General features: G+C 32.0%; 1 protein-coding gene across 1 annotated transcript; it reads left to right on the top strand.

Annotated features, from left to right (window-relative positions):
• The first annotated feature begins 1740 nt into the window (after positions 1-1740).
• LOC123710998 (clotting factor B-like) lies at positions 1741-8656 on the top strand. Its single transcript, XM_045663374.1, has 7 exons — positions 1741-2011; positions 3599-3778; positions 4342-4570; positions 4836-4948; positions 5851-6012; positions 7052-7214; positions 7907-8656. The coding sequence occupies exons 1-7, from the start codon at positions 1787-1789 to the stop codon at positions 8134-8136; spliced, it is 1302 nt and encodes a 433-aa protein (XP_045519330.1). The 5' UTR covers positions 1741-1786; the 3' UTR covers positions 8137-8656.
• Positions 8657-16144: the final 7488 nt, after the last annotated feature.

The raw sequence follows: 16144 nt of genomic DNA, 5'->3' as shown, positions 1-16144 counted from the left end.
TAGCATTCATTTTAAATATTTTTCGTGATTTGTCGTTGATAAAATTTAGTTAAAGCATCATAATTTTCGGGAATTTGTCGATAAAAATATTTGTAAATTACAAAAACAACGTAAGTTTTATAGTAAGATTTTATATATATTCTGAGAATTACGACTAATAATACATTGTTTACATAAATAATTTCTGAGTTTATATTATCAACAAAATAAAATATGATAAAAACATAAAAGACAGAGGTCAAATTACATAGTATGATTAAAAGTTTGATGGACGTTTTCTTATTAAATTTATCATTTATTGAGGTAATTTGGTATTACAAAAATACTGTTAAGTCGATTGATTGCGATTCAAATTGGCTTCTTCAGGAGCCGTCTAGTTGAGGCACCAGAAACGTATTGATGGGCTTTTATCATAGGAGAGATCCAGAACCGTCACATTTTCAGTTACGCGTCACATTTTTCCGTTATGCGCCATCTTTTTTTTGTCGCTATCACGGTTGATTTGTAGCCATTAATAAAAAAATATATAATAACGATAACAATGATAGTAATAATTTTATTACAATTAATGAAATTCTGTAATAATGTTAGTAATCTTGGTAAAATGAAATATTTGAATTCATGTCTACGATAATAAAAAGTTTATCTAATTTAACTTTATTTAACCAATTTCTGTAAGTATTTCTTTAAGCATATAGTAGATATTTTTTCGAAAAATTAGGTCATAAAGAAGTTTCACTTCTTACGTGTGTACACTAGTACACGCACACATTTTATTTAAATGACCTAACGATATTTAAAATACAGTGCACTCAATAAATTAACGATAAGTTAACGACTGGTTTCAAATAAATGATCATATTAGCTTGACGACTTGATCTATGGTATAAGTGCACTGGTGGACCCAGTAGTATCTGGGTCCATTGATTCATTAAAACAAACAAATGTTAAGACAATTGCCAGTATAAGATCCACATTTTTTTACACAAAGCCAGTAGACTAACATTTTTCTTTACACCTGTTAAGTCAGTAGGTCATATTACGTGTATTGTGTCATCGCTGGAGCCTCTATATTAATAATATAATAAAATTACGAAACATCTGTTTGTATCCTATAAATGCAATAGTGGAGAAGGACTTTTTGTCTTGGAGTGAGTCTGGTCAACAGTAAACTACGCTTCTATTTTTTAGAAACATAACGCCATGTGTCCGTGTTTCAAATAATCCGAATACGAGATTGGCTACAATAAATACATAAATTTTCTATCAACGTAGTCACCCCGCGACGGCCCAAGCCGAGGTTCGAGTCTCCCAGGAGACGCCCTTGCGCTAGTCACGGGAAAAGCGCCCGTTCAGGCCGTGCTACACTCGCCACAACAGCCTGAGATGAGCTGTATAGGCCCTTAAGGCCAACAGCGAGATTCCTTACAAAAAACAAACAAAGTAGTTACAATCTATAACGGTAGCAGATTTTTGATGTTTGGGATGACTCCAGCTAATACATGGTAAACGTTCGTAAAACAAGAAGACCACAATGTAATTTCAATTGCTACGTTTTAAGAGACGTAACGAAGCACACACAGAATCAGGGCATGCTTTAGTTAGTAAAATGTAACCCAATTAATTGTAACAGATGTATGTGATTCACTGAAAACTTTTACATAAAAGTAGCGCGCTTTGAGTGACCACGGCAATTTAACAAAGCGAGCGGTTTGAAACACTTTACGTAAACATACTGTGTAAATTTTTGTTTATCGCAGTTTTAGTGTTCAATCGATTCTTTAATATGGAAGTTGTGTATATTGTTTTGACATTTTTCGCTATTAGCGTGAACTCTGTGGCTATCAATGGACCTATGTTGACAAGATACAACCCATGCAGTCTGGGAGTCTTATATTTTGATAAATTAACTAATATATCGTGGCAAGGGACAATTAATTTCAGTTTATATCCCAATATAACTGATGCTGATATTGAAATCACCTTCGATAAGCCTATAAGGATTTTTGGGGTAAGTCACGTTTACTATAATCGTATATATAATATAACGTATGGTTTTGTGTTATATTAAGCGAAATGCAAAACGATAGCTTTATGTTTGATCCTGATGGATCGAACGATCGGGTCGCGAATCTGTGATTGGTCTAGGAATGTTGGCCAATCATAATCAAACGAATCCCGCTATTTCAGTTTATTAACTTATATCGCATTATAGATCACTGATTAAATCCCGTTTATTTAAAATTTCCTTTATTTATTTACGAGCTGAATCCTGTGGCTTCTTCTGTGGGAAGGTGAATCTGATAAATCATTTCGCTTATTGGAATGTTTACTGGCCAAAATGTATTATGATATTATTAAAAGGCAAGGGCTTATTGTACGGTATCTTAAAATACTCCAAGAATGTATGCGGCCACTGTTGCTGGTGAAAAAGCTGCCCACTGAAGTATTTCAAATTCAAAGTACCAATTATTTTTTAAGAATTGACCTTTTTGAAGAAGCCTTTTGTCCGGCAATGCACTCTAGCCTTGAGAGTTTTCATGAGCGGTTGTATCACTTAAGATCAGGTGAGGCACCTGCCCGTTTGCCTCTGTTCTATAAAAAAGAAAACTATAAGCTGATTTGGGATAATTTTTGCTTAATGTTGATTTTTAAGAATTAATAAGTTTGTTTGTTATTAACTCAAACTAAAAAAATTCTATTGTTATTTTTAAACCTATAAAATTTTGGTATATGTAATGCGTGTTGAATGTCGTGCAAGTAGATGAACCAAGGGAGGTATGTCAGTACCGAAGTAATGGGAGATTTGTGGTCTGTGCCTACCCCTTCGGGAAAAGGCAAAATTGAAAAAAAAATATAACTTACGTGCAAATAATTAAATTGCTTTTTTCCGTTTAGGAAAGAATTACTTATACTTAGTTAAAACTAATATTTGATTATAAAACATCGTAGTCCCTAAAAATATAATATAATAGAAAGGTCCCAGCAACAGGTCAAACTCAGTCTCATTTTCCGATATCAATGACTTATCGACCGAACCAAATGTAATTTTGTGAAGTATCGGCTCCTAATACGACCCCGTAATACCTTGAAGGTTCTAATAATGCCTAACATACGACTATAGGAAGAAATAAATACTTTCAATATTTCTTTCTTTTTTGAATTTGTTATTAAGGTCGCTGTAGAACTTGAGGAAAAATAATCAGTTTGTGGAATTTCTGTTTATATTTTTCGAATTTTAATTTGTATTTTTTTACGGCATAAGTACCTAGTGGGATAAATGTCAGTCATTAGAAACTTTACATAAGATACCATAAATAATTTATTATTTCGGTGTAAGTTGGTCAACCTTCTATGCCTGACAAACCAACGAACAGTCAATTGTGTCTATAGAAAACAAAATTATCGGTAAACTGTCAGAAGGAAGAGGTCGCTTCACCATTAGGCTAACACTGAATGCTAAATCGGAGAACAATGTTAGCCTTAATTATATAATTAAATTATACATTTTTGTTAAAAAATAATTGGTACTTCCAATAACGATCGGTATTATAGTAATAATGAAAAACTTTAATTTATTCTAACATAACAATTTCAGGCTTCAAACAACAGTACAGTATACGCAAGAAACAACTGGCATAGTTTCTTATTTATGCCGCGGGGAGTGCTTCCACCTCATTATTTTTTTTACATAGCTGTTATCGGTGACGCTTCAAATGTCCCCAATGTAGTCACAGTTAAATTAAATAACTATACACTGTGCAATCCTGCTGTCAAGGTAATGTAGCAAAAATTTTAATATAAGAATTAAAGAAACATTTCTATACCCTATTCTAGTCTCTTTTCAAAGACTCATTCGCTGATTTTATTATAATAATAATAGAAAGTTCGTTTATATTTGAAATAAATTTTCACTTTACCAAAGCTGTATTTGTTTGTATTATAAAGAGTTAAATGTTTCACAATGTGTAAATGGAATCACCAGTTTATTTAATATACTTTATTAATATAATGTTTATGTTGATATTACTGTAGATAATAAGTTTCGTACTTCCGAAGTATTTTAGTCATGTTAATTTTTCTCGATTAATCTCTATATAAAATGGTGTTATTACTTAATAAGATCTGTGTTAGTTTTGTTGTTATACACTTAGTCTACGTTGGTATGTGTTAACTCTATTACTTTTTGTACGGAAGTAAAGATCCCTTTTGTATAAAGGTTGAACTATCCAGTAGGCTCTGTTCTTTGCTTACTCCATCCATTTTTCCCCATAATACTTTATGATGTCGTCAGCCTTTAAATGCTGCTTAATACGCCTAATAAATAATTTTCCTGTTTAGAATGAACTAAACATTCAGTCCTACAATGCGACACAACCAGATGACAAGAATTATCGTCAAGTTTGCGGGCGCCGAGCGCTCCACAATGCCGAACTAAGTTCGATAAAGACTGACGCGAAAGCTGGCGACTGGCCCTGGCACGTGGCTGTGCTGATCAGGGAAAACATCTCTATATACGCCAGATACCAGTGTGGGGGAAATATAATATCGAGAACTGCTGTTCTTACAGGTACAGTCAAAGTGTTGAATTCCATGTTATAATTACGTATTTTTATAAATGAAATTTGAATCTTGAATATTTTTATATATTATCAAAATTAAAGCGTTTTATCGCTTCTCAAAAATAACTAACGTAGTTAACGGCTGTATAAGATAATTTAAATATATATATATAGGTATATGTTAAACTCTCGTCAAAACATTAATTTCGGTTTGCAGGCTCAATGTACTAGCCTTAAAGAATTTCATTTTTAACCCCTTAATTTCTTTTCCAGCGGCGCATTGCCTTTTCTATAACTCATTGCCCATACATATGAGTCGTCTAATAATTGAAGCAGGAGTGGACAATTTAAAATTATTCAATCAACCCGGGAGACAATTACTTAACGTTGGTACCACTTTTTTCCGATTCACATATAATACATTATCATATTATAATGATTTAGATGTATAAAGGAGCATATTATCAAAATGTTACACTTTTTATAAATAAGTAGCCATAGCCATACAATCGTCACGCGCTAAAATTTATTCCTACCGCTAAGGATATATACAACTTCACTCAGCCAATTGGGCCTTCCGGCCGTCGAGATAGTGGTTAGACTGGTCTAGAATCCTCCATATAGGTCGGTGGAAGAGCAGACTTTTCTTCTTTCTTCTTTTCACAACAAATAACGTTAAATGTTTGATAACAATTATAGAAATTCGTACCTGAATGTCGTATACATTCAGGTACGAATGCTGGAAATAATCACAAATTCAAATTTAAAATCATTTACTTATATTGGTAACACAATGTTCACTTATGAACGTCAAAAACTGAAATGTATATAAAATGCTTCTAATTTTACATTTACTGCCAGTTCACAAATCAAGGTTGTAGAACGGAAGAGAAGAACTGGCAATAAACTATCCACCACTCTATTTGACTCACACACAAGCCAAGCGCCTGATATTTTAAATTTCATATATTTTTAATATGCCTTAAATTCTGATAGTTATGAAATAATCATACTAGAACCTACCACACATTAGCGTTTCTTAAGGCAGTTTTTGTCGCGCACAACCACTATGTGGAACCAGCTAACCACTGAAATATTTCCGAACTAATTCGACTTAGACCGGCAACGCACTTGCAAGCCTTCTGGCTATGTGATTATCCATGGGTGACGGTACCACTTAACATCAGATAAGCCTCCTTCCCGTTTGCCTCCTGTTCAATAAAAGAATAACGTTTCATCGTTTGCTATTAAACTAAATATATTTGATGTTTCCATTTGTTCGTTTCAGGCCGTCGATGTTATAGTGAACCCCGCTTATAAGTCGGACGAGTCAACTGCGGATTTGGCCATTATTCGAGTGAATGCATTCAGATATACTGATCATGTGCAACCGATATGTCTTTGGGGCCCTTCGTATGACAAAAGTAATTTGTATGGACAAATGGCTGTGGTAAGTTTACAAGTATGCATTACGAGTACGAAAACGCAAGTTTCCTACGAACTTATTGTGAATTTTCTGGTTTGTTGGGTTTAGTATTTTCTATAAAAATATGTATTATACTAAAAAAAGCCAATACACTTACTGAAGGATATAAAGTACTATTAAAAATAATACTTAAATCATCATCATGGCCAGTTCAGCCAGTTGCTAATGCATCCATACTGCCTGAATATGCGTATTTCGTATGATGATATGATGCGTGATTTCAACAATAAATTAAGTGCGGTCTACAACAATTATGCCAACTGAATATAAATTCATCGACAATACATAATATATATTTGGTCCTTTTTGTTTACACACAAAGTTAATAATTTTATCTGTCAAAGACAACGTCAAATTAGGCCTTTTAAAAGTCAGTATACAATTTTGTTTTTTTAATTATCTAAGAATCTCCATACTTACTGTTTTAAAATAGTATACAATAGATATTTACAATATTTTGTATACATTGACTTGAAAATTATATTTGGAGACCTTGTGCCTAGTACAAAAAACTACTACACAATAAAATAGGTGCCTATGTTATAAAACAATTTAGCAGATAACTATATTACTATGTAGACACATGATGCTTACATATTACAAATATTGCAACTATACATTTCACATTATTCCTCATAAAAAAGAAATAATTAACATACAATCCAACAGTGTGTGCGCTACGTCAAAGTTGATTTCTTTTTCATAAAAATATACATATATCTAGATTAGTAACCAGTTGATTTTGTCCAGTTTGATTGTCCTATGAAGCAGAATCAGGATATATTCAAGCATTTATATCTTCAATATAATCATCTGAATTGTAATATGCTTGTCTACAAAGTGTATTTTTAATAAAAGTTGTAAATTTTCTTTCTTATTATAGGCACATACAACTTGATTATTTTTTATTTATAGAATCTTAGTTCAGTACCTATAAATAATGTTAATGTATTTGTTCGTTAAATCACTAAAGTTCTAATCGATCAAGTAAATCTGATTTCAGGTGGTGGGCTTCGGGACAACTGAAGAGAATCAATTATCAGACACGCTAAGGTCAACGTACACGGTGGTGCAGAATGACACGACATGCATTTCGTATTCACCCCAGTTGTACACAAGTTTGTTGAACGAGTTCACATTCTGCGCTGGACTCGACCCAAATGCCGGTTGGATTCATATATTACTTCATTTGCGAGATTCCATATCACCTTATTGTACTTAATAGTAAATAGTAAAATTGTGGCTCAATCCTATGAGAAAGAAATCTAGGGTTTTATTATGACAATGACGATGTTTGCTTTTGTCGAAAGATCTAGTGTTAGTTGCGCTCATAAAAAGAAAATCCATTAGGGCACATGCCTGATTCAAATAATGAATTGCTACTAGCCCAACACTGCTCATGTGATTAGCGTATAGCTGAACCCTCAAATTGTGAAGAGCAATCCCCCGAAACAGTCACGGACGGGCTACTTGTCTGTAACAACAAATGATCAAGGAAATAATTCCAGACTTCCGAGACTACTACCTACTATGAGTTTTGATCCTACAGCGATGGTAACGATATCAAAGAATATATTAACGTGTAACTGATCTGTTTCTGAATAGCATAGTCTGTCAATCGCCTTTTTTGCTAAATAAAATCGATTTATTGAGTAGGCCAATACAGAGCCGTAAGGCACTCTGGAAAATCCAAATAGAATGTAGTTCCGACACTGATTATATGTTTCACAGCACATTTTCATATTTTTTATTCATTCAAATTTTATTGTATTGTACCCGATACTTTAGTTTAGTAATAAAAAAACTGTTCATATTATATATGTAAGCATACTTGTTAAATAAATTCGTAAACTTTTAGGTACAAGTCCTCTTCAAGGTGATAGCGGTGGAGGGTTATCTATGGCCACGGTCCAACCAGACCACAAAGTGAGTTGGTTCCTACGAGGCGTCCTCTCAAAATGTGGGATTTCCAATGGTCAAACAATGTGCAATCCAAAGTATTACGTCATTTACACTGATGTTGGACCGCACTATGGATGGATCTATCACCATGCAGGGTTAAATTATGTTAGCAATATTGTTTATTGATTTTTCAATATGCAGTTGATATTGTACTATACTAGAATATTGATATTACGTAATTTACACTGATGTTGGACCGCACTATGGATGGATCTATCACCATGCAGGGTTAAATTATGTTAGCAATATTGTTTATTGATTTTTCAATATGCAGTAGATATTGTACTATACTAGAATATTGATATTACGTCATTTACACTGATGTTGGACCGCACTATGGATGGATCTATCACCATGCAGGGTTAAATTATGTTAGCAATATTGTTTATTGATTTTTCAATATGCAGTAGATATTGTACTATACTAGAATATTGAATAATGTATATATGACTTTGTATGTATTGAAACTCTATAAGACTTTACGAGTTTAACGTAAAAGTTTTGTTCTCATAGAATACAACAATTCCTTTGATGTATTTCTTGTTAGTACAATAGATGATTTAGATAGTATTTGTAAATATAGTTACGTTGTTAAGACTTATTTACGATATTAGTTTTAAACAAATATAATTGTAATGATATGGTATTTTTTATTATTTTATAATGAATTATAACACCCATTTCATGCGTGTTTTAAATTTAATTACCTACATAAGTACGTTATTGCTGTATATCACCATGTCACAGTCACAGGACTCTTTAATGGAAACCCCTCCTCGCGGCGCCGATGTCCTCACGCATGTATGTGTGGCATGCATTCATTATTCTTTAATACTCTAGCTATGTAAAACTATTATATTATATAACTATGTTATAACTATTTAAAATTATTAAATTAATTCTTATAATTTGTTAAAATTAAAATTTTGGTCAAGTCCAATGGTGGTAGTGGTAACTTAATAGTTATATTCGAAATCAGAAAACAAAGACTAAAATTAAGAAGAAATATTATATACTGAAGATTTTTCATCAGAGGTGATTTGTTCTGTTCGTAAACAACGTGTACGTATAAAACTATACAAGATAATACGACATCACAAATTTTACACACAAACACATCGACTTTATTAGAACATAAGCAAACTAGCAAAGGCAAACACTAAACAAGCAAACACAAAAAAAAAAACTAAATGTAAACTTAAACCTCATTAAGAACATGAACAAAGTTGCGGTAACTTGGATTTTTTTGGAAAATATGTAAATAATTTCATCAATGTTAATAATTAAGTTCTAAGAGCAAGATAGCCTATTCACTGAACCATTAAAAGTAGCACATAAGCGAGCCGTAGGTACGTATAGAATGACTAGTGACATTAGTTCTAGTACCATCTGCAGTTATGCCTACAATGCTTATTATCATCTAAAGAATACTTTTTCTATTAATATAAAAGCTTAGTAAAACATGAGAAATTTGTTTCGCCATACTACGAGAAGTGGATCCAGAATCGGGAAAATGCAATATATTTTACAGCAAACCTTAATGCCTGCAGTGATGGCGTGTAATTCAATCTGCTGCCTCACTGAGACGCCACTTCTGATATACTTATTGAACGACATTTATTAAGGAAATTTTATATCAAAACTAAAATGATAGTTTTTAAACACCGATACATCATTCCTCGGTTTTAAGGACCGTTTTTTGGAATATAATTCTAAAAGTGAATCGGTTGTTATTAGTCGATCAAGGGTCAAGTTATGCGCTATTTACTTCCATTACATTACATAATTAAATGTAATATTAATAAAGAGTACGGTATGAAAAAGGAGGTTGTATTAGCTTAAACATTTCTGAAAATCGAATGCTTTTGTATTGGACTTTAGTATTGTACACATAACCAAGGAGCTATAGATGTAGGTTTCGAACGTTCTGTTAACTGGCACCATAATTAGCATTGATGGCACCGTCATAGCTTTTAGTTAATATCATTTGTATTGTTTTGTTTACGAACACATTGAATATTTAGTATTATTATTTTAAATGAAAATTACTATCTTAACTATTATACTTAAATGTTTTGTGTGTTATGCTTAAATACCAACTCAGGTATTCTGTAACTTTCAGAAGCGATACTGATTGATTTAATTAAATATATGGTTTATTTTCTGATAACTAGCAAAAAGCAGTACAAATGGGCAACACGCTGCCTTATCGCTTTCGAGCGATCTCTTTAAATCAAATTTTCTATGTATAGTTGGCTTTTCTTCGTTTATTAAACGAATTACGTCTATAAAACAATACGTGGTTTCGGGAGCGAGTGATCTCAAAGTTACGTCTATATTGTAGTTGGATAAACACGACACGATCAGTATCGATATTGATAGTTTCAGAGTAGGGTGCAGTCTGATAAAAAGGATTTTTTTAGTTATTGTAATCAGCAAAACTCTTAAGTAAATAAGTCATATATATTCATAATATAATAACGATATAATTAATTCAGTGTGTTTTATATGTATTAAAGTCTCATACCAATAGTTTAAGGCGCAACAGGAATAGTAACGAAAAATATTACTAAATACATACGACTATTAAACGCTTCTATGGACATCATCACCATAAACATAAAAAAGCTACCATTACCGGAGATACAGTATTTTTACATCGAACGCCTACACAGCAGTCCATGACTTATGCATAGACTGCAAAAAATTATAACAATAAAAAAATAGATAGAAAAATGTCTCAAGACGGGGCGCCGTACATCGTGCAGGACAGAATCAACCTTTTGAATTATAATTCCCGGTTAGTATGATTAACATAAAGAGTGACAAGCTTATAAAAAATTCGATAAAAATTAAGATATTGGAGTCTCGAAACAATAGCCCAGACAGGAGACAGTTTTTAATGAAATTTTATTAAATTATGCAAAGCTTCCGTCGCACTTTAACATTTCAATACTAACTATCTATTATTTCTTAACTGGGTTGCGTAGTTTAGTTGATAAGCCGGTCTAAAATATTATTCAATGTTTAATAAATTTGTAGGTATAAACAAAATCATTATTATAAAATTCACACAGTATGTTCGCGCTAAATCAGTGTCAATCAAAGAAGGATGACTCGTCGATTTGACTTTGACACACGAACCGGAGATGGTAGGTGGTGGCCCGGCGTAATGGCGCAAGGGAGTTAAATTTTAACTGCTGTCGCGTGCGCACTAAATATATACCGCACACCGTATAGCATTTTTTTTATTAATCATTGAAGGATCCAGTGTTAAGTGGAGTGAGATAAGCCACCGTTGATAGTGCTAGTTTTAGTCTTATCGATTATTGGATTCCTTTTTTTATTATACTGACACGCGACAGCCGAACCAGCGCATATTATTTCACCGAGGAGCATCCTGGATATAGCTTCTGGATACCCAGGCCCACACATCTTTTGTTGTTCTGGTCTGGTGGAGCTGTATATGTACTATATCTCTTAGTTAGGCATATTTATTTTTCGTATCTTCTTTAACGTATTTTATGGTTCGTTAAGTTAAATTCTTACCTGTATAACGACAAATTTAATATAGATTTTTTTAAATATTATATGTATGTATATGTAAATATGTATGTATAAATCTATTATCCGTATTTCGTATCTCGTATTTCGTATTTAATAATATATTGTGCCTGATTTGAGATTGATGTGAGAATGATCATGCGTAATTAATATCTACCTACATCACTTTTTTCTAAAAATTGTTTCACAGTTAACGTTAGTAATAAATCTGTTTATGGTTGAACTTAATCGTATTGTTGATATTTAATTTTATTTTAATATTTTTATAAAGTTCATTTTGGAATAATTAATAATTATTTGTAGATAACATGGATAAAACAACACAAGAAAAGGCCGTTGAATTTTCACCAAACGAGTCGGAACATGTTCCAAGTTATTATTGCAAGCACGACGAAATTCGTATTTTTCTTATATTCAATCTTGAATTAAATATTTGTAACCGGGAATTAAACCAACGACTTTTATGTTATTTAAAAAACAAATTCTTATTATACTGATTTAGTTGTAATAAGTTCATTTTTGAGTTGATTGAGTAGTGAGTGTGCGTCTCTCAACAAATCACATCGTAAGGAAACAGCATGCCTTAGCCAAGGGACGGCGATTACGAAACAGATACATAACTATAAGGTTGTAAAGGTTGTACTTCCAATGGTTTTCTTTTAAGCTTTATCTGTGTATTATCTAGACGTTATAAACTTTTTTAATGAGAGAAAATTTGGCGCGGAATCATTAGTTTTTATCTTTTAGAATATAATAAAGATACACCCCCACTTTTGATGGAAGTTTAACAAGTCCTTCGCGTTTTTAATTAAAAGTTTCGTTTTAATGAGAAGGATCTTCCATCCTTTTAGCGTGATATTATTTTTTAATTATCAAGGAAATACTTTAGAGGAAATGTTGAAAGATATATAGCAATTAAATTATACAAAACAGATTCATATTATATACTATGAGAATATGAAAAACATTGTTTAGTAGAAAAATAATTAAACCGAATTGTTAAGGTTAAATATGTATAGGTAAACATTTTATGTGCAATTAAAATTTATTAGTAAAAAATTTCTTTGAAATTTCCATATAGAGCTTTGACCAGCAGTGATACTTTTTCCATTCGGGTACAGCTTTTCGTAATTTAGATTTAATTAAGTCAAGTTATTTTTTACAATGAAAGAAAAATAAATTACCTGTAAATGTATTGACTACATTAGTAATCCTCTTTATGCAATTCAGCGTTTAAACTCATAATCTAGATTTCAGAACTACATCGGGGGTTTGTTACCTAATCATATGCGTGGTCATGCACTAACAGCCACGTTTAACAACCGGTAGTTCACTCATATAAATCAACATGGATTTATCATAGTGTAGGCCAAGAAGCTTTAGATTTATTTTACAACCTTCACGACCTTCGTCGGATATGAAAAATTTTGCCCACAATATGACCTCTCTCAGACTACACTTTCGTGGTATACGCAAGCCTTAACAGGAATAAGAAAATAAGAGATCTAATTGGTTATATTGGGTTGTACAAAACAAAACAGATACAATTTTCTTTCTTTTCAATGTTCTTGGATTTGCTTAACTCCAGCTGATCCGTTGTGGCGGAACTTCCGAAGATATATTAAGCCTAACAATAATAAGTAAATATTTGCTAATATTTTCTTTAAAATAAAAATTAAAATTTACACTAGGTCCCCTTTGCGTGATGTTATAAACAATTACAATTGTACAACATTTTATTGGCCATTCTGTGACAATCAAACGATCTCTACAACATATTGTAGATTGAGATGGTATAGCACGCAAGATTAAAACTAGGATTACTATATTATACTTGTAATAAATAAAGATTCCGATACTCCAATGAAAAACTTAAATGACGTTAATATAGGAAAAGAAGCATCCTTCTCTCTACGTAAAACGGAAAAGTATTTTCCTGTCCCCTCATAAACTTAATTTACGAACAATTTTCACTTCTATCTCGAAGTAAATAAATTCCATTTTACCATCAATTGGTATACGGAAGTCTTATTCCTTGCTAGAATAGCGATTGATTTGAGAATAATGACTATCGTTTTAAGGAATGGTGTAATTTTGTGCGAAGGGCGTCAGAGCGTATTTTTGCGATTTTCTAGATACGATGCCTTTAGACAAGTGCCTACGGGTTGAGGGAACTAAATTGGAGATGATATCGTAGAAAGAAAATGTATTTTTACGTCGTGCCTCTTTTGTGAAATGTATAATATGAATCAATAGTGATATTTTTTTAATCTTTACATTATTTACCGTTGCCTTAGCTAGTGGAGCTTTGCTTGGTTCACGCATAACGGCGGCACAGATTAGGTACACTACACATTTATGACAAGTAGGTTGAGTGTAGTTGAGTACGAAGCAAAGATCGTTATTTTTTTATATATGTCACAGAACATAAAAACCTTAACTTGTTTCATGACAAGTTCCATCAAACTCATCCATTTCTACATTAACAAATTGTCGGACTAATTGAAATATCGTTAAACGTTTACGATTCAATGCCCAATATTAACTGACAAAATACGAACATTTCGTGAAATACTTAACTTTACGACTCGGCCACGAACTATACAACACTGTAGACACATTAAATGATCTTTATATATATAAATACTTACTACGTTTTATAAAACAAAGTCTCTCACCATCTTAGAAATTTTATGTAGTATTTAAGTGCTTAGTGCAATGCGAATGAAACCTGTTAATTTATAGTATTATAAGAGAGGCACTATATGCATAACCGTATGCATTATTATTATTTTTATTTTGCTTTAAGAATGATAAAGTACTCAAGGTGGGGCAAAAGTCAGGATTTGGTTTGTTTTTTTCATTGTTTGTCTTTATTTACGTACCTCGGCACCTTCGCACTCCGAACAAATATTATTAAATAAAATAATATATAAATATTCGTCGAGATTCGAATACTGTACAATATGGTATTTTTAAACCAGACAATAGTCTTAAGCAATGGTAAAATTCCATACTTCATTGAAAAAATTGTTTGACAAATCGTGATACTGGCTTTGGGCTTTTTTTGCAATCTGTAACGCGGGACAGTTAACCATGGAGGCGGAATGTAGAGCTAAGTTTTTTAAATTTCATAATTACTTAATACACATCACGAGCGTGTAAAACAGCCATACAGCATTAATTTATACATAACAAGGTGTGCATGCATCTAGCCCATTCGGTTGCAGTAAAAATTTATTAACAAGTTCTCTGATTAGTGGAACCATTAATTTTGCCAGCAAATTATTTTTTCTTATAAATTTTCAGTTATAAATATATATTATTAATGGTTTAAAATAAAGTATTAGTATTAAAGTAATTTTCATTAGTAAAAAATCCAATTATTTGTTTTTCTTTAACGATACTTTTTCATTTCTTCAAATGAAATATATATTACTTATAATATACTTGTTATATATAGGTAAGCTTTAGCACCCGTCTAAGTACATTACTTGGTGTTTCCAGCGAGTAGGGGATGGGTGTCAGAGCATCATGCCTTCCACTCTACCGGTCGCCACAAGCTTCTCCAAGATATACATAAGTCCAGAACTAGAAGAAGTAACTCAATTTCTATTAACATTTGGGTGTTTTTGTTGCATTGTATTGCAAAGTAACAATGTATTAAACATCCTTTACATCAAAGTTAATATGTTTCCCAAGTCTCCTATAATAGCCCTTAAATTTGTTAGCGATAACAAGTGGAGTACTTTTTCATATCAGTATCAAAGCGTTTCTTTTGATCTGCCGCAATTCCTTCGCAAGATATTCGAGGCACGTTCTCTCATAATCATGTTCCTATGTTCCAATGTTTGATAAAGCAGCGTGTCTTTTGCGAAAAATGACTTGAATCTGGAAATATTGAGCCGAAAGCTGTCCTAGCTTTTGCGAGTTTAATAGGAAATATCACCAATTCTTTGTATATAATGTTTTATGGGTAACAAGCGTTAAAATTATAGCTTTAATAATTATAATAGATTCGATAAATTGTGAAATGTATGTTATGTTTAAACATTTTTGACGGTAACTTTATATGGCTTAAAGTTGACATTGAGGACTTCAGTGACATTTACAGAATGTATCTTATAATATGATTAGACTTAGTTAATAATGAAATGGTTAACAACATAGTAATTAGTATTCAAACGCTACAGAACAGATCCTACGCTCGATGAGATGATGGGATGATGATGATGATAATGATGAATCCAAATAGCTTTTGGGTTTCTGAGACATACTAACTGAAAAAGATACTCACTAACAGATAATATGATTATTAGATGATAAGTGCAATATTATAATGCTTAAAATAAAATAAACATTTTAACTTAATAATTGCTGCCTAATAATACGTTTAAATTAAACTAATTTAACGAATATAATATAATATTTACGAAACGTCCTTTCGAGTGCGTCATTCCATTAAAACTACTACGTTACGGCAATAGATGGCGTTAATATTGCACCTTTTCAATATTTTCTGATTACTTATAAAATATGTGTATGTGATAAAGCAAAACGTATAAGGTTA

Source organism: Pieris brassicae, chromosome 6 (assembly GCF_905147105.1).
Source record: "Pieris brassicae chromosome 6, ilPieBrab1.1, whole genome shotgun sequence".
NCBI classification, from domain to species: Eukaryota; Metazoa; Arthropoda; class Insecta; order Lepidoptera; family Pieridae; genus Pieris; species Pieris brassicae.
The sequence above is the reverse complement of the archived record's forward strand: the minus strand, read 5'-3'. Positions and strand labels throughout refer to the sequence as shown.